Source organism: Cetorhinus maximus, chromosome 1 (assembly GCF_964194155.1).
Source record: "Cetorhinus maximus chromosome 1, sCetMax3.hap1.1, whole genome shotgun sequence".
NCBI classification, from domain to species: Eukaryota; Metazoa; Chordata; class Chondrichthyes; order Lamniformes; family Cetorhinidae; genus Cetorhinus; species Cetorhinus maximus.
This window is the reverse complement of record NC_135879.1, coordinates 2,695,194-2,721,286: the sequence shown is the minus strand read 5'-3', so window position 1 is coordinate 2,721,286 and position 26,093 is coordinate 2,695,194. Positions and strand designations below refer to the sequence as shown.

The window sequence follows — 26,093 nt, the reverse complement described above, 5'->3', positions numbered from 1 at the left end:
ATTTGCCTCAATATATCCACCTAAGTGATTATGTCTGGCTGGCAATCTGTGAAGCATGGGTGCTCTTTATCTCAAAAAAGCAATATTTTATTAAAAAAACACAATGGCTTGATCATCATCATCATGGAAATTATTTGTTCCAGATCTTCTAGCTCCACTCTAAAATGTGACATTGGGTGAACTTCTGAAGAAATAGCTTGAGTTTTGCCATGGATCTTGACACATTGTCCTAGTCTGTCCTGCCCATTAAATATGATTGAAACAATCCCATTCTGAAATGGGTCAATCCTCTACATTGCTAATTCATAAAATCTACAGATAGATTATTGAGACCTTCCAAGCCCTTTTGACCATGCCATGTGCATCAGGATTCCTCTGCTTTGGCAAAAATGCATATCTGCACAATAGTGCAATTAATTTTAATAATTAATTAATTTGAACAATAACTTGAGAAACTTCTACCCCTTGATTTACCTAGGTACCCATTTGAATTTCTTGACAAAAAATTGCCAGTCCTTAACTAATTCTATGACTGTCCTATAATTTGAGTTGTGTAAAATTTAGGACAATTTATGACTTAATAAAGTCTTTAACTGTCTTGTGTGTTCTAGGCATTGTGGTTGAAGATTGTCTTTTGCTGCTCCTTAACTTAATGAGGAACAATAGTTCAAATCAGAATTTTTTCAAGGAGGGTTCATACATTCAACGCATGAAACCTTGGTTTGAGGTTGCTGAAGACAATTCTGGTTGGTCTGCACAGAAAGTGACAAATCTTCACCTGATGCTGCAGGTAAATAAATAAAACTTCATACAGATCTTATAAAACCCTTAAGCCACCCCAAAGGAATGTCTAGCCAGTTGGTTATTTTTCAAGTGTAGTCACTGTTCTAATGTGGTAAGTACAGCAGCAAATTTACCTCCAGCAAGTTCTCAAACAGCAGTGATACATTTGAAGGATGAATGTTGACCAGGACATTGGAGAAAACTTCTGGATCTTTGGAAAATGCCAGGATCTTTTTACAGCCAGCTGAAAAGGCAGATGGGGCCTGGGTTTAACCTCAATTGAAAGGCAGTATGTCCAACAATGCAGCAGTCCCTCAGCACTTACCTGGTTATTACATATGAACAAGGAGCAGGAGTAGGCCATTCAGCCCCTCGAGCCTGCTCCACCAATTAATAAGATCATGGCTGACCTGAACCTGAAATCTGCATCCCACCTACCCCTGATAACCTATCATCCCCTTGCTTACCAAGAATCTATCCACCTCTGCCTTAAAAATATTCAAAAACTCTGCTTCCACCACCCTTCCAGGAAGAGAGTTCCAAAGACACTCAACCCTCTTGAGTGAAAAATTTTTGCCTTGTCTCTGTTTTAAATGGGTGACCCCTTATTTTTATACAGTGACCCCTAGTTTTAGATTTTTTCCACAAGAGGAAACATCCTCTCATATTCACCCTGTCAAGACCCCTTAGATTGGTTTGTTTAGCCATGCCACTTTCTAGCAACCTGGGCACCTTCAATCACCTAATTCTTATTTCCATTACTATGCTAGAGACTGAATTGTTCTGACTGATAACCCACCACTGTTACTATTTTGTCTGTGTTTACTATGCAGTCAGTCCCTGGTTTCATTATTTGATGTAATTGCAGTGTGATAGCTCAGTTCATATGAGCTGTGTAACCCTTTCAATCAATGACTTGTCATGTCCCGAAACCTACCAGACTCTCCTCTTGCAGATTGTAGTGACTCTTTTCAAGAAAACATAGCCACAAGAGATGAATTCATGTCACTGCAATTCTATACTGATTTTACTTTAACCATTAAGCTATCCTTGGATAATTCCAAATATACCTGCCATAAAGCCTTGTAAATTGGTCCAATTTTCATGTCTTTTCATAAAATTGAGAACTTTGGTAAACTTTGCAGGAATAACTATAATATAGAGCTTTTTAAGGAGGTGGGCTGTTTTAGAAAATATTTTCTTAAATCTGATTTTTAAAACCTGTTGCACAAAACATACGAATAATCTTCCTGGCACTGATCATCCTACAGAATGTGAGAACCAAGCTCTAGTCTTGTGCTGGCCCATTTTACTCAAAGTTGAGTCTTAATCATGCTGACCCCTGGTGTTGGTAATTATAACATAATTATTGAAACTGCAGTGCATGTGATTTTATAATACAGCATTTTGTTTTGTTGGAGAGAAATGCAAGCTATGGTATTATTTCACTCCATTCTCCTCCACTATCTCTTGTCAGAGGACTTCCTTTATGAGAGTGTCTTTGCAAACCCCTTCCTATCGATCTCTATTGCGGTTACACCACCTCAAACTATTTTTTCCTTCCATGATGATACAGTCAACTGCAGCGTGTTCTCCTTCACTTGCCCTTTTGTTTATTAAAAAAAGACTTGCATTTATATAGCGCCTTTCATGACTGCAGGATGTCTCAAAGCACTTTAGAACCAATGAAATACTTTTAAGTGTAATTACTGTTATAATGTAAGCTTGGCAGCCATTTTGTGATGTTGACTGCCCTACTGCTCTTCAAACACTGTCATGGGATCTTTTACATTGACCTGAAGGCAGACAGGGCACCAATTTTAACATCTCATCTGAAAGATGGCACTTCAGAAAATGCAACACTCCCTCAGTAGTTCACTACAGTGTCCGCCTTGATTTTTGTGCTCACGTCTTGAAGTGAGAATTAAACCCATAAAGCTTCCGACTCAAATGTTGAGAGTTCTACCAACTGAGCCATAGCTGTCGCACATGCTACTAACCCTAACCAAAATCACCAATGAAGGCACGGGGTCACCTTTCCAATACACCCAACAGACCCTAACTCTGTCATTCTACTACCTACTGTTGACGCCAAGGCTTTTGTGATGACTTACGGAGGAGATGATAATGTAGTGGTAATGTCACTGGACTAGTAGTCCAGAGGCCCAGGTTAACGCTATCGGGGCATGGGTTCAAATCCCACCATAGCAGCTGGTGGAATTTATATTCCACATTTATTAATTGAATTTAAAGCTAGTCTCAGTAATGGTGCCATAAAATCATCAATTGTTGACCTTCTGGTTTGCTAATGTCCTTTAGGGAAGGAAATCTGCCGTCCTTACCTGGTCTGGCCTACATGTGACGCCAGACCCACAGCAATGTAATTGACTCTTAACTGCCCTCTGATATGGCCTAGCAAGGCACTCAGTTCAAGGGTAATTAGGGGTGGGCAAAAAATGGCCTTGTCAGTGATGCCCACATCCCATGAAAGAATAAAGAAAAAATACTTAAGATGAGACAAGAGTTTGCTGCTTATCAGGCAATGCCAAACCTTCTGCTTCCTTACCTGTCTCTATCTATGTGCCTCAGGTCCCGTTCTGTCAATGTCCCCAGTTGCATGTTGAGGTTTAACCATGAAGTGTTTAGTGTTCTGCTCCTCCAGGCATACATCTGATGCATCTCAGCTCCTCCTCCTTTCTGTAGCATTGCTTATCTGCTTGCCCCTACCCCACTTTGCTAACATCCCAAATCCACATCAGTATCTCTAGAATGTAGTTCTTAAATAACCTCTTCACTACCAGTATCTTTTCCAGGTCAGTTCAACTGATGTATTTGCTAATACATTTAAGGAATAGATGATTTTTTTATGCCTGTCAGGAGATGTCATTCAGACTTACTTGCTTGGGAGAGTTGGTTAATTTATAACTTGGGATACTACTTGCAACTAAAGTTTCGAAATATGTTTTCTGAGAGGCGCAAAATGTGGTTGACCTAAAGAGCAAATTCTGTTAACAAGAACTCCTGGACTGTTCTAACGTCCTATTCCCAGATTCTATCGTTCTACCTGCAGAGTTGTTTGATTGAAATTTCCTGTGGTTTTTAAATTTAGCTGGTGAGAGTGCTGGTGTCTCCTGTGAACCCTCCTGGTGCCACAAGTAATTGCCAGAAGTCAGCATTCCAGTGTGGCTTGTTACAACAGCTGTGCACCATCCTGATGGCAACTGGCGTTCCTGCTGACATTCTCACTGAGGTGGGTTGCATATCATTTTACAGCACAGAAATGGGGCGTTCAGCTCATTGGCTCCACACAAGTCTCCGCCCGTCTTAAGTCACCCAATCAACATAATATTCTATTTCTCTCTCCCTCTTACTACTGAAATTCAGGTAACCAGGCAGAGAAGGCTAGAACTGGAGCCTAATCTTTCCATACTTCCAAACCTTATTTGCAGACACACATTATACATTGTGCACCTCCAAACCAACAGCTGCATTGTCGGCTTGCTCCTATATATGTAACCACAGCTGAATCCAATTAAACACCCAATTAATACACAATTAATAGTTACTTATCTAACTTTCCCCATAAATGCATCTATTCCAATTGCCTCAGCCACTTCAGTGTGGTAGTGAGTTCCACAATGTCACCATTCTGGGTAAAGAAGTTTCTCCTAAATTCCTTATTGGCTGTATTAATGACTATCTTATATTTATGGAGTCCACCTCAAACAGAAACATTTTTATGTTGACCCTATCAACTGCCTTTTATGGACCTTGGACCTCAATCAGATTGCATAAATTTATTGTACAAGTTAAATTAAATTTATAATCATAGCAACATTCCTGAAAATTGCTAGGATAGGAGCAGTTTAGCAAAGGATTTCTAGTGATGAGGATTATTTGTTGTATGTATAATACTAAAACATGATCAAATGTGATTTAAGCTTTTTGTATGTTGTCTATGGAAAGTGTTGAAGCATTAAAAGCATAACATTTTGTTAGTGGTAGAACTGCAATATTCAACATGTTGCTGTTAATATTTTTGAGCTAACTGCTTTTGATTGAAGGTGTAACTTGTGTTCCTGGAAATCTCCTAAGGGCAGGATTTTTTACATAACACTTCTTTTTAACTAAAATGTCCTTTTACAAAAAATCATAAATGTTCAGCACAAACATCACATCTGTGATATTTGATTTTTCATTTGGCTTTCCTGTCTCTATAGACCATTAACACAGTATCTGAAGTCATCAGAGGCTCCCAGGTAAACCAGGATTATTTTGCTTCTGTGAATGCACCTTCCAATCCACCAAGGTAAACAGATTTTTTTTTAAAAACCCTCAAAAGCTTAGTTTTACTGTATCACAAACAAAATCAAAAACAGCTGGGAAAACTCAGCAGGTCTGACAGCACCTATGGAGAGGAAGACAGAGATCCTCTCCACAGATGCTGTCAGACCTGCTGAGTTTTTCCAGCTGTTTTTGTTTTAGATTTCCAGCATCCGGAGTATTTTGCTTTTATCTTCGTTTTACTGTATGTTCATTTGCTGATGTGTCCAAAGCTGCAGTGTTGTAAATGCAGGGCCAAATTTAGAAATTACAGATTTTTGTTTTGATCATTTTGCTAATTGAGTTATGCAAAGAAATTGTAAGCATCCTGAGCCTGTGAAATGATTGCAATTTAGAGTTCATGTAGCATCATTTCATCTACTTCTGCGTGGGGCCTTCCTTCCCTCAGTTATGAGTTACTGAATGCAGTGCAACTTACTTTTATGCATTGTGACTGAAAGGTGCAAGTCAATCAGTATTATCCTCCTGTACTTGTCCTGAAGTTATTCAACCCAGGCAATGAATGCATTTTATTGATTTGGTGAAATGCTAGTGCCAACACTCTAAATGTACAGTGCTGACTTTAATGTTATATTGACTGAATTTAGATTGGCTTGTTTTCGTAAGCCAATTTTAATATCAAGGTCTTCTGTTAGGTAATGCAGATGATGTTTTGAAGTTGGAAGGACATGTTAATGAATTATGCTGATTTACTACAAAATACACTTTTCTACAAGTGGCAGTTTGATAAAACCTCATAATGGTCTGAACAGTCACTTGATATTACAGATTTTGAATATTGTCCTGATTGCCAGACGAAAAGATTCAGCCACATGTCTCTTTTCAGCAACATAATGACTTACATTAGTGCTGTATTGTGCACCTTTTTAGACAAAAATACAAATTCTGAATATCCCCTGAACGTTGAGAGAAGTGCCTTGACTGTTCGCACCTCACTAAAGGAAGAGAAGCAACAGTGAGGTCTCAAAGAAACAATTAATCGATTAGAGCAGCTTTCTCAGTCTGCAGCATTGGCTTGTTTAATCCCAACTACATTGTCTGTCAAATGTCAGCCTATACTTGATGTTTTGAAAGTTGTGTTCTTAAAATCTCCTTTTCCAAAGTTTATAAAATAACTCCTTTTCCGACACAGACCTGCAATTGTAGTACTTCTGATGTCCATGGTGAATGAAAGGCAGCCATTTGTCCTGCGTTGTGCTGTGTTGTACTGTTTCCAGTGCTTCTTGTACAAAAATCAGAAAGGACAAGCAGAGATTGTTGCCACGCTTCTGCCAGCAACTATTGATGGTAAGTTTTCCTGCTCAGACAGTTTCCAGGATATGTCAATAGCTGATCCTAGAAGTGAGAGGACAAGTTGCCAAAACTTTCCTTTCCTTTTCTTGGAAGGAAAAAGTATATATGGAGTCTTAAAGGCGCATAAAATAATAAGCTAGGAGGGGATGCTAAGCATTTATGTTGGATCACTTGTGTCCAATTTTGGGTGTATTCCTTTAGGGAGGATGTCAGGACCATAGGGAGGTTTCAGAAGAGATTCAGCTTGATGGTAACCAGGTTGAGAGCATTCAGTTATGAAGAGACCAGAAAAAAGTGTTCACAATTATATTGGATTTTGCTGAGGTAAATGGGCAAAAAAAAATATTTCCACTAGTTGGTAGTTAGAGGCTGTTATGAATAAGATTACCGTTGAAAGAGCAAAGTTCGGCAAAAGTTTTATTACATAAAGGATTGTTTGGATCAAAATGCCCTGCCCAACAACAGTTACAGAAACTGCTTTAAAAGGGAACTGGGTGAATATTTTAAAAGATAAACTCGGAAGGGAAAAGACCAGAGAACAGGGATCAATAGGCCAAACAAAACTCAACTGTGCTGTAAGAATTTCATTCTTGGAATCATAGAACAGGAGAAGGTATTAGCACAATGGATTAAATGACCATCTGCTGATTTAGACTCTAATCCTACAGCCCTACATTTACCTTGTATCCTTCTATGTTTATTTTCAAATACTTAGTCTTTTTGCATGTTACACTCGTAACCTCAACAGTTAGTCGTTTGGTAGCACAGAACTTGAGTATTGTTGAAAAAAGAGACATGTCGAAGCTTTTCATCTTGGACTCATCCGAACACTTTACAAGATTACTAACATAAGGGGAAAGCAACAATTTATACTGAGAAGAAAGTGCTGATGAACTGGCAGTTGGCAGTTAACTGTCAGTCACCATCACTGGTGCATTCTCCAGGGCACCGTCTCTACCTGAGTCCGCACCGTATCTACCTGAGTCCACTTGCCAACCAATCCGCGTTCTCTTCTCATACAGTGTAAATTGTTGTTTTCCCCTTATATTGGTATTCTTGCGAAGAGTTCTGATGAGTGCAAGACGAAAAGCTTTGACGTGTCTCTTTTTCTCAGCAAAACCTCAACAGTGTAAGCGAGGTTGTTTTTATTAAGGTACAGCTGAAAGTTTAGAAACCGTTCATGCATTCTGCATATGTAACAGAATTCTCACTAATAATTCTTTAGTCTCAGTGGAATTGTGCTTTCTCAGAAGTATTGTCATGAACAAGAATTGTTTGCCAAGGAATAAGCTGTCCTTCAAGAATAGTAGTATTCCCTTTTTACTTGTCTCTTGCTCCAAGTCCATGATAATTTATACATTGTTCAAATTTGACTAGGCTTTTTGCTTTTTTTTGTTTAGCGAATTCCATCTCAGCTGGCCAGCTGCTGTGCGGGGGCCTCTTCTCTACAGATTCACTCTCTAACTGGTGTGCTGCTGTGGCACTGGCACACGCCCTGCAGGATAACTCCATCCAGAAGGAACAGCTGCTCAGGGTACAGCTGGCAACCAGTCTTGGAAATCCTCCAGTCTCTCTGCTCCAGCAATGTACCAACATCCTGTCTCAGGTACGAGGTTGTGGAAGTTACTAAACCTAATTTGAATCCTGGGCTCCTGAGCTATAGCCTGGGCTAATGTTTTGAGTTCCCTGTATCGATATTCATCATTTTAGAAAATTTCAGAGTCATTGTGGTGCAGAGCATTGGTGCTGCACTGTGTTCACTTCCACCCTGTGGATTATTTGCAATTTTGGTGCAAGTTTCTGTTCTCGCTAAAGCTTTTCAGGGAGTTGAGTCATTTTTGAACCCTTCCAAAATCAACCAGGAAAGGTGAAGGCACATAACTGTTAGTCTAAGCTGAAGAAACTATAAACAGATGGACTTTTCCAAATGGGAGATGCTTGAGAGAGAAGGGACGTCACCTTTATTCAGGACTTCACTGGTTATAAAGGTGCTGCTCACAGATTTCTGTTTGTTTCATTGCTAACTCACTGAACCATCATTGTTCAATGAGAACAGGGCTGGAGATCAGTCTCTCTTCAACTTTTTTTAGACTTAAAATTACTGTTTCTGAATCACTGTAAAACTCCCCTGCTGTTGAAAATGTGAAAAAGTTTCATGTGGCTGATGACTCTGATTTTGAGGATACAAATGGCTGGTGTCCATCACAATCATGTTACTGTACAGTAATGCCATCTTGGCATCACTGGGTGTAGACTGACAACTTGCAAAACCATTGAAGTTAGAGAGATTGCTGTTTATGTTGGAGCTGTGGCGGGTTTAAAGATTAAATTTTTATATTGAAAATGTGAAATGTCTTTCAAGAGTGAGTATGTTGGCACTTTATACTTCCACCTGTGAGACCAGAATTCAGCCCAAGACCTGAGTAGTGAGTGATAATGTCAGTTCAATGTACTTAACCTACACAGAACACCCACTCTACTCGAACCTACCTATGAGTAGTGCTACAGGAGGACTTCCCTTAATATATTTTATATGGTTTCTTTAAGTGCTGTGTTTGTAGAATGAATAGTTTGAGTTTCTGTAATTTTACTTCAAAACCCATTCCTTTTAAGATACTTGACCTTATTTTTTAAGGGCTGCAATTAATTGTAGTTAACAACCGTGATTAGCATGTTCATTTTTTTTTTGGAGATGTTTGTTGAAGTGCGTTAATGATAAATGTTGAGGTAAATGAATGAGGTGCATTTAATTGGGAGTTAAAGTGTCTGTGGGAGAAAGGACTAAAATTGCGCTGATAAGGTTATGTGACACAGGATGGGAAGAGGCTCATGAAGCACATAATGCCATGAGTCAAAGAATGGCCTGTCTCTGTGCTGCAAATTGCAATTTACTAATAAACCTCAGCGGAAATACTGGAGTTGTATTATTTTTCAATCGGTCTAAATGTCCTAGGTACTCAGTCCATTTCCGGAAGGGTAAAACTAACTGTTCTAAAAATGGAAGTTTTGTTTAACCTTGGTCGTCTATGGTGCAACTCGTGGTTTGTATCCAAAGACTCCTGAGATCAAGCTTTCGCTCCTTTCTGGGAAAAAATCCTACTGTGTATTTATGAGGGAAAGCATTGTTTGGTTTGTTAAAGGGCATTTTCTGGATGCCTGTAATATATATATATTCGAAGGCCAATAAGATTTGGAGTTATTGCTGGTAGTAAATATGGAGGAAACGATTATGTTCAAGATGTAAAATAAATAAGGAAGGAGCATAATTTACATTTCTCTGTGCAGGACTTGGAAAAGCCAATTTATTTCCAGTCTAAATTGCAGGATAATACGGAAGCAAGCACAGGTCACTATTCCATCCAAATAAATGATTCTGCTGCTAAAAGCAATTTAGCAATGTGGTTGACTCTTAGATGCCCTCTGAAATGACCTAGCAAGCCACTCAGTTGTATCAAACTGCTACAAAGTCTCAAAAAAGGAATGAAACCGGACGACATCAACCTAGGCACTGGAAATGACAATGGCAAAATCAGCCCTGTCAACCCTACAAAGTCCTCTTTACTGATATTTGGGGCTAGTGCCAAAATTGAGAGAGCTGTCTCTCAGACTAGTCAAGCATCAGCCTGATAATAGTCATCCTCACGGAATCATGCCTTGCAGATAATGTCCCAGACACCACCATCACCATCCCTAGCTATCTCCTGTCCCACCGGCAGGACAGACCCAGCAGAGATAGCAGCACAGTGGTACACTGTTGGGAGGGAGTTGCCCTGAGATCCTTAAAATCGACTCTGGACCCCATGAGTCTCTTGGCATCAGGTCAAACATGGGCAAGCAAACCTCCTGCTTATTACCATGTACTGCACCCCACTCCAGCTGATGAATCAGAGCTCCTTTGCGTTGAACACCACTTGGAGGAAGTACTGAGGATGGCAAGGGCACAGAATGAACTCTGTGTGGGCGACTTCAGTGTTCATCACCAAGAGTGGCTCGGTAGCAGCACTACTGACCGAGCTGGCCGAGTCCTAAAGGACATAGCTGCTAGACTGGGTCTGTGGCAGGTGGTGAAGTAACCAACGAGAGGGAAAAACATACTTGACCTCATCCTCACCAACCTGCCTGCCACGGATGCATCTGTCCACGATGGTATCAGTAGGAGTGACCACCGCACAGTCCTTGTGGAGATGAAGTCCTGCCTTTGCATTGAGGATACCCTCCATCATGTGTGGCACTACCTCTGTGCTAAATGGGATAGATTTCAAATAGATCTAGCAACTCAAAACTGGGCAACTATGAGATGCTGTGGGCCATCAGCAGCAGCAGAATTGTACTCAAACACAACCTGTAACCTCATGGCCCAGCATATTCCCCATTCTACCATTACCATCAAGGGGATCAGCCCTTGTTCAATAAAGAGTGCAGGAGGGCACCAGGAGCAGCACCAGGCGTACCTAAAAATGAGGTGTCAACACAGAACTACTTGCGTGCCAAACAGCATAAGCAACAAGTGATAGACAAAGCTAAGCAATTCCACAACCAACGGATCAGATCTAAGCTCTTCAGTCCTGTCACATCCAGTCAAGGATGCTAGTGGACAATTAAACAACTTGCTGGAGGAGGAAGCTCCACAAATATCTCCATTCTCAATGATGGGGGAGCCCAGCACATCAGTGCAATAGATATGGCTGAAGCATTTGCAACCTTCAGCCAGAAGGTCCCCTCCAAGCCAGTCACCATTCTGACTTGGAAATATATCGCCGTTCCTTCACTGTCACTGGGTCAAAATCCTGGAACTCCCTTCCTAACAGTACTGAGGGTGTACCTACACCACATGGACTGCAGCGATTCAAGAAGGCAGCTCACCCCCACCTTCTCAAGGGCAATTAGGGGTGGGCAATAAATGCTGGCCCAGCCAGCGAAGCCCACATCCCGTGAATGAGTTTAAAAACAAATATAAAATATCATCAGTCTGTCAAGTAAAAATATTTCCTAATGCGCTTTTATATTGCCTGTTAAATTGCTTAGCTTGTTATCTGTTAAGCTAACCGTGCAAACACTAGGTTTATCTAACTGGATAAGATTTAGTTTGTCCGTCAGCATTAAAGTAATTAATTGCGTTATAGTGAGCAGTTCCTGGAAGTCCATGAGTAGGAGATGGAACTGGGATTCTGGAGGTATTTTTTTCTCACTTACATTTTATTTCCCTGGTGTTAGAATCAGCTGAGTGAAAAAAAGCAAAAAACTCCCAACCATCAGTTGAAGGTGGAACTGGGAGGCAGCTGGAAAATCAGCTCTAAACTGCCACCCACTGGCCACAGTCTGCAATTGTATTGTAGCAGGAAGATTGGCAAATTGAAGGGTAATTATGGACATCAGTCCATAATGGGAAAGGTTGATGCAGACGTCTGAATAAGAAAATGACAAGACCGCAGCAACTTTGGAAGTGAACTTCTGCCACAATCCTAGGCAATCTTAGTTGAAACATTCCTCTCTTTATTCTAATTGATCCACATTTCTTTAGTTTATCTCTGTCTGATTCTAAGGGCAGTTATCTGCCAGCCATTCCATTTTCTACCGAGCTGCAGATGACCAGTCAAACTTCAAACAAACTCAACAATTGAATAGCTCCCAATAAGCTTGGGCAGTTTAACACATTTAAACACACATTTTTCCAATTGGGGTAATTTCCTACAGTGCTTATCTTCATTTCCTACAGAGGCAAAGCAATCATAAAAGGTTTGTTTCAACTCCCACTCTCCGAAACCCCCTGTTCCGCTGTCTCCAATCTATAAATTCACCTGTCTAAATAATCCCAGGTTCTGATCTGCAGCCCCTCTTGTAATTCACTCCAGTGTTTCATTTCAAGAACACTGAGCTTTATAGCAGCATTCAGCTAGATCATGTTAACCCCCCCACAAAGGAAGTGGGTTTGATTTGGGTGGAAAGTTTAAAAAAAAATAAAAATTCAAAACTGGAATCCAACGCTCCTTGAACAATTTTAATGGAGGTTGTGGTCGGACAACCAGTCTGCTCAGAGGGGGCAGGTTTGTGGTTGTTAATCCTTTTTAATGAGGTGGTCCACCTCCATTTTAAACAAAAATAAAAATACCTGGAAAAACTCAGCAGGTCTGACAGCATCTGCGGAGTGGAACACAGTTAATGTTTCGAGACTCGAAACATTACAGACTCGAAACGTTAAGTGTGTTCCTCTCCGCAGATGCTGTCAGACCTGCTGAGTTTTTCCAGGTATTTTTGTTTTTGTTTTGGGTTTCCAGCATCCGCAGTTTTTTTGCTTTCACCTCCATTTTAACACTGGTTCTATTGTTAACCACGGTCAGCCAAGTTAGCCTGCCTCCCCAGTCCTGTGTGATCGGACTCTCGCTGTCACCAATTCAACTTCTCTGTGATCAGTCCCTCCTAACTGCCACTACCCAATATAACCTGCAGTTTTGTGTTAGTATTTTCAGTCAGCTCCAGCAGAGTGTTTTTCTTGGCATCACCCAATGTGATTGGAAAAGGAAAGCTTGCATTTATGTATCACCTTTCACGATCTCAGGAATTATAGTCACTGGAGGTGTAGCCGTTGTTGCACTGTTGAAAATGCAGCAGCTAATTTGTGCACGGCAAGCTCCCACAAGGAGCTATGTGATAATGACCAGATCACCTGTCTTGATGGCGTTTGATATTAGGGGTTTAGTGTGCCCTTGAAAATGCACAGAGCCAGTTCACACATGTGCTTGTGCCACGACAAGAGTACAAATGTCCCATTGGGCTCACATCGTCGGTGCACTGTCTGCATGCTGTCCATTCTATTCAATACAAGTTATTTTTTGGCGTAGTAGAGGCAATTGTCAAGTGTTTGTGCTCATCTGTAGGGCTACTGGAGGAGGCAAGTCAGCCATTAGCCCCTCTACATAGTTTTACCCTGCTTATATTGTAAGCCTGTCTCCAATGGCAGTATAAATGTCCAATGGTGCTGACGTTGGAGGCAGCAAGTACCCCTCAAAAGGAAGTTTTACAGTTGTTGCTCCCAAGTCTGTAGGTGTTGGCTGATATAAACTGGCAATGGCTTGTCCTCCTGGGACCTATCTGTCCCACCCAGAGCAGCGTATCCTGAATAGCTCTCCCTTGATAGAGGAAAGACCTGCAGCCAGGCAAAGTATAACATTACACGGTATAAGTCGGCACTTCCAACAGTAACACAAAACCAGTATATATTTCCAATGGAAACTGGCCAGTAATGTAAAAGTGGAATGAAAACAAAATGTTGGAAATACTCAGCAAATCAGTCAGCACCTGTGGAGAGAGAAAGAATTAGCGTTGTAGGCCTGAAAACCTTTCATTAGAAAGGTGGTTCTAATGAAGGGTCACGGACCTGAGCCATTAACACTGTCTCCACTGATGCTGCCTGACCTGAGTGTTTCCAGCATTTTCTGTTTTTATTTGATTTCCAGCATTCGCAGTAAAAGCGGATATGTCTTCTAACTAGATTCATGTGGCCTTTAGTTTGCTGTAGTTAGAAGCTTTTCATTGAAAATCTGTTAATAGCTTCTTAATAGTTAAGCCATCTATATGGAGTGACCTCCCTTAATCTGCGCTGTCCTGAATCAAGATTGTTTTGGATGCGATCTTTCCTTTCTAATGTATACTGCCTGTTTTAAGATGGTGCTGAATAGTTACTCTCATTGCTTTCTCATGAGACTGGGACTGTAACACACAACTCTTCCTAATTCATCATCTGGTGTCACGAGTATGGAAATATGGTACTAATAGGGATGATTTTTTTCCATTAAGACCGAGGTACAATGAGTGACTTCTTGCAACTTTGTGCAGCCTGAGTTCGTGCCACCAAAAAAATCCTGAAAGCTGAAACAGTTGGAAATACTCCGGGGTCAGGGCACGTTTGGAAAAACAGAAAGCAATTGGTCAATGTTTCATCAGAAATAGGAGCAGGGGCAGGCCATTCGGCCCCTCGAACCTGCTCTAAAACATTCGGGAATGAAAAAAGGTTTTATCCTCAAGCATCTTAAATGTTAGAATTAACAAAAGAAGAAGCCTTTGATTAAAATTATTTTAAGTATCTTTTTATATTACTCATTTTTTGCTGTATGATTTACAGGGAGATAAGATCAACAGACGGGTAAGTTATTTGGCACAGAGACCGTTTGCTTGTTGCAGCAGGGATCTTTTTTCTTGCCTTGAATTGAGCTATTTTCTCTAACTGCATTGAGTGATTGAAGCAACTGTCCTGGGTTCCTCGGTTTTATGTTTATGTTGTTTGGGCTTTATGTAACATGGGAGTTTACATTGAGTTTCTTTTCCTGTACTTTCTCGCTAGCATAGGTTGCAGGGACTTGGCGTTCTCACTGATCATCTTCGTTTCCTCAAGGGGGCAGTGTGCAATAAGAAATTGTGAGGGCTTTTCCTAGTGTCAACAAACCTGAGGTGTAGGCTAAATTGGACAGCTCTCTCAAAGAGTTGATACAAGCATGTCAGGCCAAATGCCCTGTTCTCTGCTGTCAAGCTCCATTCTTTGGGTTATGGATGTTACCTCCCCCAGCCTCCCCACCACCTCGGATACATATCTGGTACATACGATAGATGTAGGGACCTTCCTGGACTGCCTGTGTCTGTACAATACAAACTTCACTTATCCTTATGAGTGATTGAGGATTCCTGCTACTTGAACAGCTTGACAAAGCTGCCACCGTCACCCATGTACTGTACCTAAACATACAACAGCCCCATGTACAGTTCACATACATTCAGACTAAACCATACAGCGATTTAATAAATGCAACTTGCCGTTGCCATGATGTTGATTTTTTGATTGTTAGCCTTTCCTCCTCCTGTTTGTGCTACTGTTCATTCAAGGTGCATCTGAAATCTAAATTTAAATACATCACTTGGTACTAAACTGCAGCCATTTGCTTTTTCCAATTCCTGGCACAGACTGGCCATCATCTGATGCATACTGGGCAGTTTCACTCAGTTGCTGTTGTGGGAAATGAAAGTGGGTTGCACTGGCATTGTCCTTGAGGTTAATGCATGTTAGGGTAGTGTGGAAGGAATAGTACTCTACAACCCATCATATAATTGTTGTGCAAGTGCTTGATACAAATATTTAACGCAAAAGTTGGGAAATGTTGCATTCTGCCAGCACTAACATCCCATTTTTGCAGATATTTTAAAACTAATTTGTTTCCCCCTTCCCTGTGGCTGGGCATGCAGTTGTATTTGTAAAATCCTAGTGACTGTTTGTGCAGCATTTTGAGGAGTCTATGTTTTGCTGCATATTAACAATCCTTGGCTGAATGTCGGTTGGGTGTGTGCTGCTTGTGATGCAATCTTTCCTCCTGGGCAGTGGTGGTAAGCGGATTTGTCTCTGCCAGTAGTTAGCACCTGTCTGCAAAACATTGCTGCTTCAAATTGATAAAAGCCAGTTTTAAAATATTAAACTGCTGCCCTGCTTGCATACTCACGTTGCTGGGAATAAATGGTCGTACTGCTTCACCACTGTCCTTTCCTGTGGTGTATCTCAATAAACAATGCAGGAAAATATGAAGGAAGTTATCGATATTGAGATTGGTGTGTTAGACAATTAAACTTAGAATGGCAGCAAAATTACCACTGCAGGAAAATCTGACCCGTGAAATTTAGTTTTGATGACTGTCAAAAAGATAAAGCTGTTAAGGGTTCAACTTGTGGACCATAAACACAACATAATTTCAGGCACCTCCTTTTGTAACCTTGTTCAGACATCTCCAAGTACTTGAATACTCAGACACAGAGCCTTAACTTCTCTGGTATGGTTAATGTACTTTCAAATACACTCTGTTGTAAATCAAAGTAGCTTAATTCAAATGATCTGATTTTTTTTTTTTGTCTCAAAATCCCTAATTTCCTGTATTGCTCACAGGGCTGAATTCAAATTATTGAATAACTCAAAATTGTTTTGGCACAGAAAATACTTTCAATCATCAGAATTATACTGCACAAGCCTGAGTTTATTAGAGAAGCAATTTCCACTACTACAGAATCTTGACATTTGAGTTATGTCAGTCTGATATTAAATCTTTGTCACTTAGGGGGAAAAAATAGCTATTGGTTATCTCTTAGATTGACACATACTGCAGTTGCTGGCAAAATTAAACTTTTTTCCCTGCAAGAATTAAATTCACAGCCGTGGAAGTGGTATTTATCAGTACCCCTATCACATGTAATACACTATATCGATGCGATTGTTTCTCTTGTACCGACAGACATGGGGTAAGCTCATTCACCATGATTGTACATAGAGAAAATTGGCATGGTGTTTGGTGAGGGAAAGTACATTGCTCAAGAAGTTTGATCAGGAGTGTACATTTTCAGGTTGCCACATGTTTCACCATCGAAATATTTTAGTTTAAATTGTGCCAAATTAAGGGAGGGATTGTCAGTTATATCATATATATTGAGTTCCTTTCAAATGTCATTTTAAATGTGGTAATCTGTCACCACCTGGTTCTGGTTGTAAGAAGGAATTCTTTGCCCCTGGAGCTGATGGTCAACTTTGTAGTGAAATATATAACGTGTCAATAGTTGAACGTTGTGGTTTAATGCAAAATATTCACTGCAAGCTTTATGCAATTTAATGTTGGAGTTGACAATTACATAACAAAATAAGGGGTCGCTCTTTTAAGACTGAGATGAGAATTTTTCTGAGGGCCAATAGTCTGTAATTTCTTTCCCAGAAATCAATGGAGGTTGGGTCATTGAATTCACTCAAGGCTGAGTTGGACAGATATTTGATAGTTGAGAGAGTCAAGGGTTATAGGGAGCAGACAGGAAAGTGGAGTTGAGACCACACCAGATCAGCCATGACCTTATCGAAAGACAGAGCAGACTTGAAGGGCAAAATGGCCTACCCCTCCTGAGTCCCATGTCTCTATAAGTGTTAACTGGCTAATTTAAGGCCCTGTAATCTGTTCTTAGGCTAACTGAATTTTATGACTGGCTCTCAATTTTAGAACAAAAGGAGCTTACTTACGGGGATAAGTTTAGGAACGGGCGTGTGGGGCGCGTTGCCATTTTACGTGGGCGGGCCAATTAAGGCCTGCCCAGCATAATGTCCGCAAGGAAGCGCTATACGCTCCCTGTGCAGGCGGGGGGGTGGGGGGGGCGGGGGTGCGGATTCCCTGAGCCGAGGATGCGCGCGAAAGAGCGACTCATCTCCCTGAGGCCAAGCGCTGCCTCAGAGATCGGCTCCTATCTGAAAAAATTTTTAAAACAGAAACAGAAACTTCCCTGACATGTCCCCTCATGTGACACTGTCACATGAGTTGGGACATGTCCATCACTTTCATTAACAATTTTATTAAAAATTTTAAAACCTACATGAAACCTCATCCCGCCCGTGGATGAGGTTTCAGGCTTTTTCTAATGCCCGCCAGGACTCCCGGCCTGCCCGCTAACCCTAAGGTTGGACGGGCAGGTCCATTAATTATTTTAACTACTTTGTCAATGACCTCAATTGGCCATTGACAAGGTCTGTGGGCGCACAGCTGATTCGGCTAGTCCCTGCTGACCTGAAAATTTAAATGGGACGGGGTGTCGTTGGGAGTTCCGCCTGTTGTCATCCCGCGTCATTTTACCCATATGCAAGCAAGCCCCGCCCCCGCTCGCCGACCAGGAAATCCTGGCCAAGCAATTTGAGTTGTAATTCATTAGAATGAACTTTGCTAATCAATAGAATGGAAACAGGAATAGAAGTCTAGTTAGTTTTTTTTAAAACTTCAAGACTCCTTTGTGATCATTTTTTTTAAAAAAGTGTTTGAAAGATTGAGTGGGCTGGGGGCTCTTTTTAAAATACAGCAGACTGGGGGCTGACCTGATGGATGTCTTTAAGATATTGAAAATGTTTGGGGTCAATCAAAAAGAAATATTTGAACTTGTGGGATGTCCAACCAGAGGCCCTAAAGATAAGATAATCAATAATAAGCCTAAAAGAGAATTCAGGAGAAACTACTTTACCCAGAGAGTGGTGAGAATGTGGAATTCACTCCCGCAGGGAGTGGTTGAGGTGAATAGCGCAGATGTATTTCAGGGCAAGCTGGATAAGAATAGCGGGATAAAGGATTAGAAAGATATCTTGATAGGAATAGATGAATTCTGGTGGGAGGATTCTTGTGTATTCCTTCACCAGCATAGACCAGTTGGACTACATGGCCTGTTTGTGTTTACCCAACTTTACTCAGTGTTTTTAATGGATAATTTGATGATGCAGTGGGATTCTCTCCAGTTCCAGTACCTGCTGCTACTTGGATCATCCTTTTGTAGTTTTGTGCTGCACAGCTGGCCCTTCCAGTGAACTGTCTTTCATCTCTACAGCAACAGATTTTTTTTGCACCTCTAATATTTTGAGATGTCTCGAGGTGCTTAAGTAACTGAGTAATTTCCAGTTAAGTAACCTTTTCAAAGCTGTGATGTAAGTAAGTTGGCTTGGTGGAACAAGATCTGTATAAGGACACGTGCCTCAGTAATTGTAAACATTTTCAACCCACTGCCTCAGGAAGTCCCTATACCCAGGTGTAGGGCAGGTGTTGATGTCCAAAGCAGTCCCCCTCTAAATGTGAACACAGAAAAGAAGATAAAGCTTGTATCAGAAGCTTAGAATAAACTGGAGCCGAATTAGAAATTATTTTGTTTGCCAAGCAAGATGGCCCATTGATAGTCCAATGATTAGGCTGAGTTATTAGCCTATTATTGTGTGAATGTAAGTTGTACTGATCGAACGAGCCTGCTCATAACTGCTGCTAGATATGTTCACTTGTTGTGGAAAAATCAGCTTCATTTGTGTTGGCGTCGCTTTGCCAAGTTATTTCTCAGTCCACATTTAATAGCAGAGGTGTGAGTGTGAATAACACAAATTTCTGATTCTGATCAGAAAGCTGTGGTTACACTATTGCCTGGTTAGATACTGGGCAGTATGGATACACCCCTGTATGCAAGACTCATTAGAGCAGTACTGCAGCTGTGCCTCCAAAGGATATCTAAAGCTAGATCCAAGCCTGCAATAGATATCCCTCCTTTAACTTTTGTACAGTTTAGAATTCATGGGTTTTATAACCAGGCCAGCATTATTGTTTTCACAGCTTTGATTTATCCTGCAGCACTAAATATTATAATCAGTTGTACTACAGACCGCCTTACAAACCCAGTTAACAGCTCAAAGCTTTAATTGGAAATTTGGAAGCTAAATATAACCATATAATTGTTTATGTTTTGTCGTTCAAATTCAGGGAAGCAAGGTACAGACACGGGTTGGCCTGCTGATGCTGCTGTCCACGTGGATGACCAACTGTCCTATCGCTGTGACTCACTTCTTGCATAACCAGACCAATGTCCCTTTTGTATCCTTTTGCGGGTTGTTTCCAAGAGTTGGAGCTATCAGTTGGCTCATGAGGATAAATATAGATGATAGTGGACCAGCAATGGAAGGATAGTTCCCTTCACCTGTGCACTGAATGTAGTCATATGCATGCCACTTTGAGTGACTGTTTCTCATTAGATTTTTCAAAGTTGTACTTGTGTACAGGAGGCGAGTGTGAGTTTCAAAGTGGATGACATTTTCTTCATGTGTATTTCAGTTTTATTGAGATTGTACTTGGTTATCATAGGATCATCCATATTTCTTTGGTCAAATTTTTCTCATTACTTGAGTTTTTCAGTTCTCATTCAGTTGAAAAATGTGATGTGCATTAAAAATAAATAGTGGCAATGAAGATGTTTAATCTGGAAATATAATTCTAAATATATTTTGAACACTGTATTTGCTGAAGAGAAATACTTCCTGAATAAACATTCCATTCCATAGCCACTTTCCTAACCACTTTATTTCCAAGTTGTTGGTTTTAAGATTGGCCTTGATGACATTCTTCAGTTAACTGCACAGATATCCGAGAACCTTGGGGAAGAGGAACAACTTGTGCAAGGTCTCTGTGCCCTTCTATTGGGCATTTGCATTTACTACAATGAGAACTCACTGGAGAACTATACTAAGTAAGTGATGCGACAAGCCCTGAGTGCAGAACAAGCTCAAGGAATATAATTAGTTGCAAAGAGCCTATGTGGAACACTTTTTTTTAAAGGAGCAAAATTTTACCACCTGAAAAGGGTGTGTCTTAATAATCTAGTTTTTAATTTGGGATAGTTGTAGCTACAGTGTTGAAAATTACTTTGTGATTTCTTTTTGCTTGCTGTGAATTATTTAATCAGAAGAATGGGGTTGGTTGGGCACCTTGAGAAAGCAAGAAATGTGTTGTGGTAAACACCATTTTTATATATTTGTATCTTCATTATTTGTCTTGAGCATTTGAGTGCAGAAAGTATCAGGCCTGTCAACGTGCTCCACATGCATTGTCCATTTTATAGATTGAGTTTAGCATTCATGGTAATAATCTCCAAGATCCAGATCTTGGAATGAAACCATAAAGCCTCAACTGTCTTGCTGATTGCTGTGTTAATTTTTGAACCCTGACCTATTGGCGATGTCAAATGATTGAGGAAACCAATGTATTACAGAGATTCCCATGAAGACTGGTGTTTCCATGTTACTGGTAATCCTCGTTGTCTTCATCGTCATGGTATTGCTAGTGACAAGTTGTTGCTAGCTTCAGAAGAGCTTCCTGAAAAACTTTTCTAGGTCTCCAATACTTTCTTGTTGTGGGACAATGTCAACAAAATCCAAATGTATAGGTCTAATGGCCTTTAGCCATTTGATGCTTCTGCTTTCTTCTACAACGCTTAAAATCTAGTCAATTCCAGTATCAAAACAAAAAAAGCCATGTCTAGTTCCCATTATTTCAAACCAGCCTGGGAGTGGATTGGCAGGCAGGGGAGACATTAGATCAAGTGGCCTGCTTGCCCTTGGGCCAATTGAGTCCCCTAAGTAGCTAATCAGTTGTTACTTGCGAGCTGCCTCCTGCAACGGGTGCCCAGCTTGTGTGGTGATCTGATGGCCTTGTTGCAGACTGGGTTGGCGTGCCTCCTGTTTGAGCCCTCTGTGCTGCAATAGAGGCCCCTCCACCCTGCAGGACCTGGCCCCAACCCTCTCACCAGAGTCTGCCAGCCTGGCCTGAGTGAAACGCCAGACTCTTCCCTGATATCCAGCTCCTCTTTGTTGGGGACTGTCTGTAGCCCCAGCAGTGGCTACCACTCTTAGTGCCGGTGCTGGAATGAGACAGTTGCCAACCAACTGATTGTCCGGCAGCAGAAGTCTTACCCCGAGCCAATTAACAGCCCAATAACTATAAAATCAACTTGGGGCTTGCCGGCCTCATGTGGCAGGATTGCCCTGACCAGGAATGAGGCCACTACCCCAAGGTAAAATTCCCCCCATTATGTTTGCAGCCTCTGTCTTATTTTTGCCCAGGTTCTTGATTATTTTTGGATTGCATAAACGGTTGTAAAATAATCCAGAAGTAGATTCATTAAACACTCCAATGTATTTATACAGTGCATTAAAAATTAATGGCTTCTGAAATTCCTGCGCTCTCGTTATCCTTCTCAGAAGACCGTCTGGTAAGTGGTCTTCGCTGTATTAACCACATGGAAAGTTCAATTCATTCCTCTCTTCATACAGGGAAAAGCTAAAACAGCTCATAGAGAAGAGGATCGGGAAAGAAATTTTCATTGAGAAGCTGGCTTACATCAGCAAACATGAGCTGTACTCTCGAGCTGGTCAGAAACCCCAGCCCAGCTACAGCAGCCCAGAGCAAATGCTGTTTGACCACGAGTTCACCAAATTAGTTAAAGAATTAGAAGGTAAACTTCGCTAACTTAACTATGAAGCTAGCTGCTACCAGTATGAAGCTGTTCAACTCTGCACCTTCACTTTATCTATCACCTTACCCGCTGTTTCTTCCCGCACTGCTCCTCAACCAATTTTTCAATTTCTGTTTCCAATTAGTTCTTATAACAAAGGCTGTCCAAAAATCCAGTGAGGATGAGAAGAAGGAAGAGGAAGTGAAGAAGTCATTGGAGCAACATGACAGTATAGTCAGTCAATACAAGGAACTTATCCGTGAACAGGTAATAACTTTACACAGATTTAAACTACATGGCCCAAGACTGTCTAATGGTTTTTTAAATTTGTTCATGGGATGTGTGCGTCGCTGGCTAGGTCAGCATTTATTGCGCATCCCTAATTTCCCCTGAGAAGGTGGTGGTGAGCTGCTGCCTTGAGCTGCTGCAGTCCATGTTGTGTAGGTACACCCACAGTACTGTTAAGAGGGGAGTTCCAGGATTTTCCCCCAGCAATAGTGAAGGAACGATGATATATTTCCAAGTCAGGATGGTGTGTGGCTTGGAAGGGAACTTGCAGGTGGTGGAGTTCCCATGCATCTGCTACCCTTGTACTTGTAGGTGGTAGAGATTTAGGGCTTGGAAGGGCTGCCTAAGGAGCCTTGGTGAGTTTGTGCAGTACGTCTTATAAATGGTACACTCTGCTGCCATTGTGCGTTGATGGTGGAGGGAGTGAATGTTTGTGGATGTGGTGCCAATCAAGTGGGCTGCTTTGTCCAGGATGGGGTCAAGTTTCTTGAGTATTGTTGGAGTTGCACTCATCCAGGCAAGTGGAGTGTATTTCATCACACTCCTGACTTGTGCCTTGTAGATGGTGGGCAGGCTTTGGGGAGTCAGGAGGTGAGTTACTTGCTGCAGGATTCCTAGCCTCTGTCCTGCTCTTGTAGCCACAGTATTTATATGGCTAGTCCAGTTCAGTTTCTGGTCAGTGGTGACCCCAGGATGTTGTTAGTGGGGGATTCAGCAATGGCAGCGCAATTGAATGTCAAGGGGCGATGGTTAGATTCTCTCTTGTTGGAGATGGTCATTGCCTGGCACTTGTGTGGTACAAATGTTACTTGCCACTTGTCAACCCAAACCTGGATATTGTCCAGGTCTTGCTGCATTTGGACATGGACTGCTTCAGTATCTGAGGAGTCGCGAATGGTGCTGAACGTTGTGCAAATCAACAACGAACGTTCCCACTTCTGACCTTATGATGGAAGGAAGGTCACTGATGAAGCAGCTGAAGGTGGTTGGGCCTAGGACACTACCCTGAGGAACTCCTGCAGTGATATCCTGGAACTGAGATGATTGACTCCCAACAACCACAACCATCTTCCTTTGTGCTAGGTATGACTCCAACCAGCAGAGAGTTTTCCTCCTGATTCCCATTGTGTCCAGTTTTGCTAGGGCTCCTTGATGCCACACTCGGTCAAATGCTGCTTTGATGCCAAGGGCAGTCACTCTCACCTCACTCTGGAGTTCAGCTCTTTTGTCCATGTTTGAACCAAGGCTGTTCTGAGGGCAGGAGCTAAGTGACCATGGCGGAACTCAAACTGAACGTCAGTGAGCAAGTTATTGCTAAGCAAGTGCTGCTTAATAGCACTGTTGATGACCCCCCCCACCCACTTCCATCACTTTGCTGATGACCGAGAGTAGACTGATGGGGTGGTAATTGGCCGGGTTGGATTTGTCCTGCTTTTTGTGGACAGAGCATGCCTGGGCAATTTTCCTGTCAGGAAGATATTATCAATTCCAATAACATTACAAGAATTATTGTAAAATAGTGGTGTGTGTGTGTCTTTAATTGGATTAAAGGCAACTAATCTGAAGGCTTTGATGTAAACATGGGGGAAGTTTAGAATGTAAGGTGTAAAAAAGACATTTGCACTTTTAAATAAACCAGATTAGCTTGTTTTCAAAGGAGGAATGAAATGTGTCACCTAGCCAGGTGAAGTTTAGAAGCAGTGTGTTTATTTTTCCCAAAGATTACTGGTAAAACCTAGTGCGAGATTTTTATTATCGGAAAGTTGAAGTCCAAAGATAAAGTGAAACAATGGGAACTTTCATTCAAAGGGCAAAATGTGTATTAAGGAGCGAAGACTGTGGGTAAGGGTAGGCATTAAGATCCACCAAGTGTGAAAAGCACCTATTCCTCAAGCTGCTGTTTTCAAAGAACTGAAGTTAAGAAAACTCACTTTGAATTCGACTGGTTCAGAGTATAGTGTGTCACCTTGCCTGGGTCATTTAAAATCTATGTGTCTTACTGTTGCCTTAACGAAAGTGTATGTAACTGGGAATCAGATTAAGTAGGGGATTTAGAAGTTATCATAGAAGTAATTTGTAGACCTATGTATCTGTTTAAAATCATTTCTCTTATTAATAAATATTTAATCTAGTTTTGTAAAAACCTATAAGACTTGGTGGTCATACTACTACTGAATTCAAGCCATGCATCTTGAAATTTTATGCAAATTGTAAAACAAGTTGTGAAAGTTGTTTCAAGTTTCCCAATGGGATATGAACAGCTCAGCATTTACCATCAGCTGTACCATAACATTCCACGTTGCCAGGTAGATGCCAGTGTTGTAGCTGTGCTGGAACAGCTTGGCTATTGGCACAGCAAGTTCTAGAGCACAAATCTGCAGTACTATTGCTGGAATATTGCCAGTGCCAATAACCTTAGCGGTGTCCAGTGCCTTCAGCTGTTTCTTGATGTCACATAGTGAATCAAATTAGCTGAAGACTGGCATCTGTGATGCCAGAGCCTAACAGGGGAGGCCGAGATGGATCATCCACTCGGCACTTCTGGCTGTAGATTGTTGAAAATGCTTCAGCCTTATCTTTTGCACTGATATGCTGGGCTTCCCCCATCATTGAGGATGGGGATATTTGTAGAGCTTCCACCTCCAGTGAGTTGTTTAATTGTCCACCACCATTCACCGTGAGACTTCATGGGGTACGGAGTCAACTGAAAACCACTCTCTCTGTGATTGCCATCTCTGTTGGGCCTGTCCTGCCGATGGGACAGTACATAGCCAGGGATGGTGATGGTGGTGGGACATGATCTGTAAGGTATGATTCCGTGAGTATGACAATGTAAGGCTGTTGCTTGATTAGCCTGGAAGACAGCTCTCCCAATTACGGCAGAAAATTGTGCCCCCCCGCCCAACCACTAGATGTTCATAAGGACGACTTTGCAGGGTCAACAGGGATTGTCATTGCCATTTCCGGTGCCTAGTTTGAGGCTGAGAGGTCATTCCAGTTTCATTCCTTATTGACTTTCTAGCAATTTGTTACAACTTAGTGGCCTGTTAGGCCATTTCAGAGGACAGCCTCATTGCTGTGGGTCTGGAGTCACATACAGGCTAGGGCAGGTAAGGATGGCCGATTCAGCGCACCAGATAGGTTTTTACGGCATTCATTATTAGCCTTTTAATTCCAGGCTTGTATTGATTGAATTCAAATTCCACCATCTGCCATGTGGGATTCGAACCCAGATCCCCAGAACATTACCCTGGGTCCCTTGATTACTAGCCCAGTGACAATGCCACTATGTCACTGCCTTCCCTGTTTTCTGTTGGCACTGCTTAAAAGATTCAGTTTCTTGCAGGTGATTTCAGATGTCAGTGTCTTCATTAAGCATTCCAAGTATTGTATGGGGACCTGAAACTAGAATGTTTTTCCTATGGAGTGTGACGATAGAATTTTCATTGCCAGAGGGGCTCAGTAATCAGATGACACAGACATAAGGCGATTAATAAAAGAGCCAGTGGCAACATGAGGGAAAACCTTTTACACAGTGAGTTGTTAGGATTTCGAATGCACTGCTTGAAAGTGTGGAGGAA

At 41.5% G+C, this 26,093-nt stretch overlaps 1 protein-coding gene across 2 annotated transcripts in view; it reads left to right on the top strand.

The window, feature by feature from the left end:
* uso1 (USO1 vesicle transport factor) overlaps positions 1-26,093 on the top strand; it is a 70,054-nt gene that overhangs the window by 32,128 nt on the left and 11,833 nt on the right. For both annotated transcript variants that reach the window (XM_078566292.1, XM_078566234.1), the window contains 9 exons: positions 612-790; positions 3,893-4,033; positions 5,004-5,092; positions 6,260-6,414; positions 7,821-8,026; positions 19,701-19,811; positions 20,342-20,460; positions 22,043-22,224; positions 22,370-22,491. In XM_078566292.1, the coding sequence (XP_078422418.1) occupies positions 612-790; positions 3,893-4,033; positions 5,004-5,092; positions 6,260-6,414; positions 7,821-8,026; positions 19,701-19,811; positions 20,342-20,460; positions 22,043-22,224; positions 22,370-22,491 (1,304 nt within the window). The remainder of the gene's footprint in view (positions 1-611; positions 791-3,892; positions 4,034-5,003; positions 5,093-6,259; positions 6,415-7,820; positions 8,027-19,700; positions 19,812-20,341; positions 20,461-22,042; positions 22,225-22,369; positions 22,492-26,093) is intronic.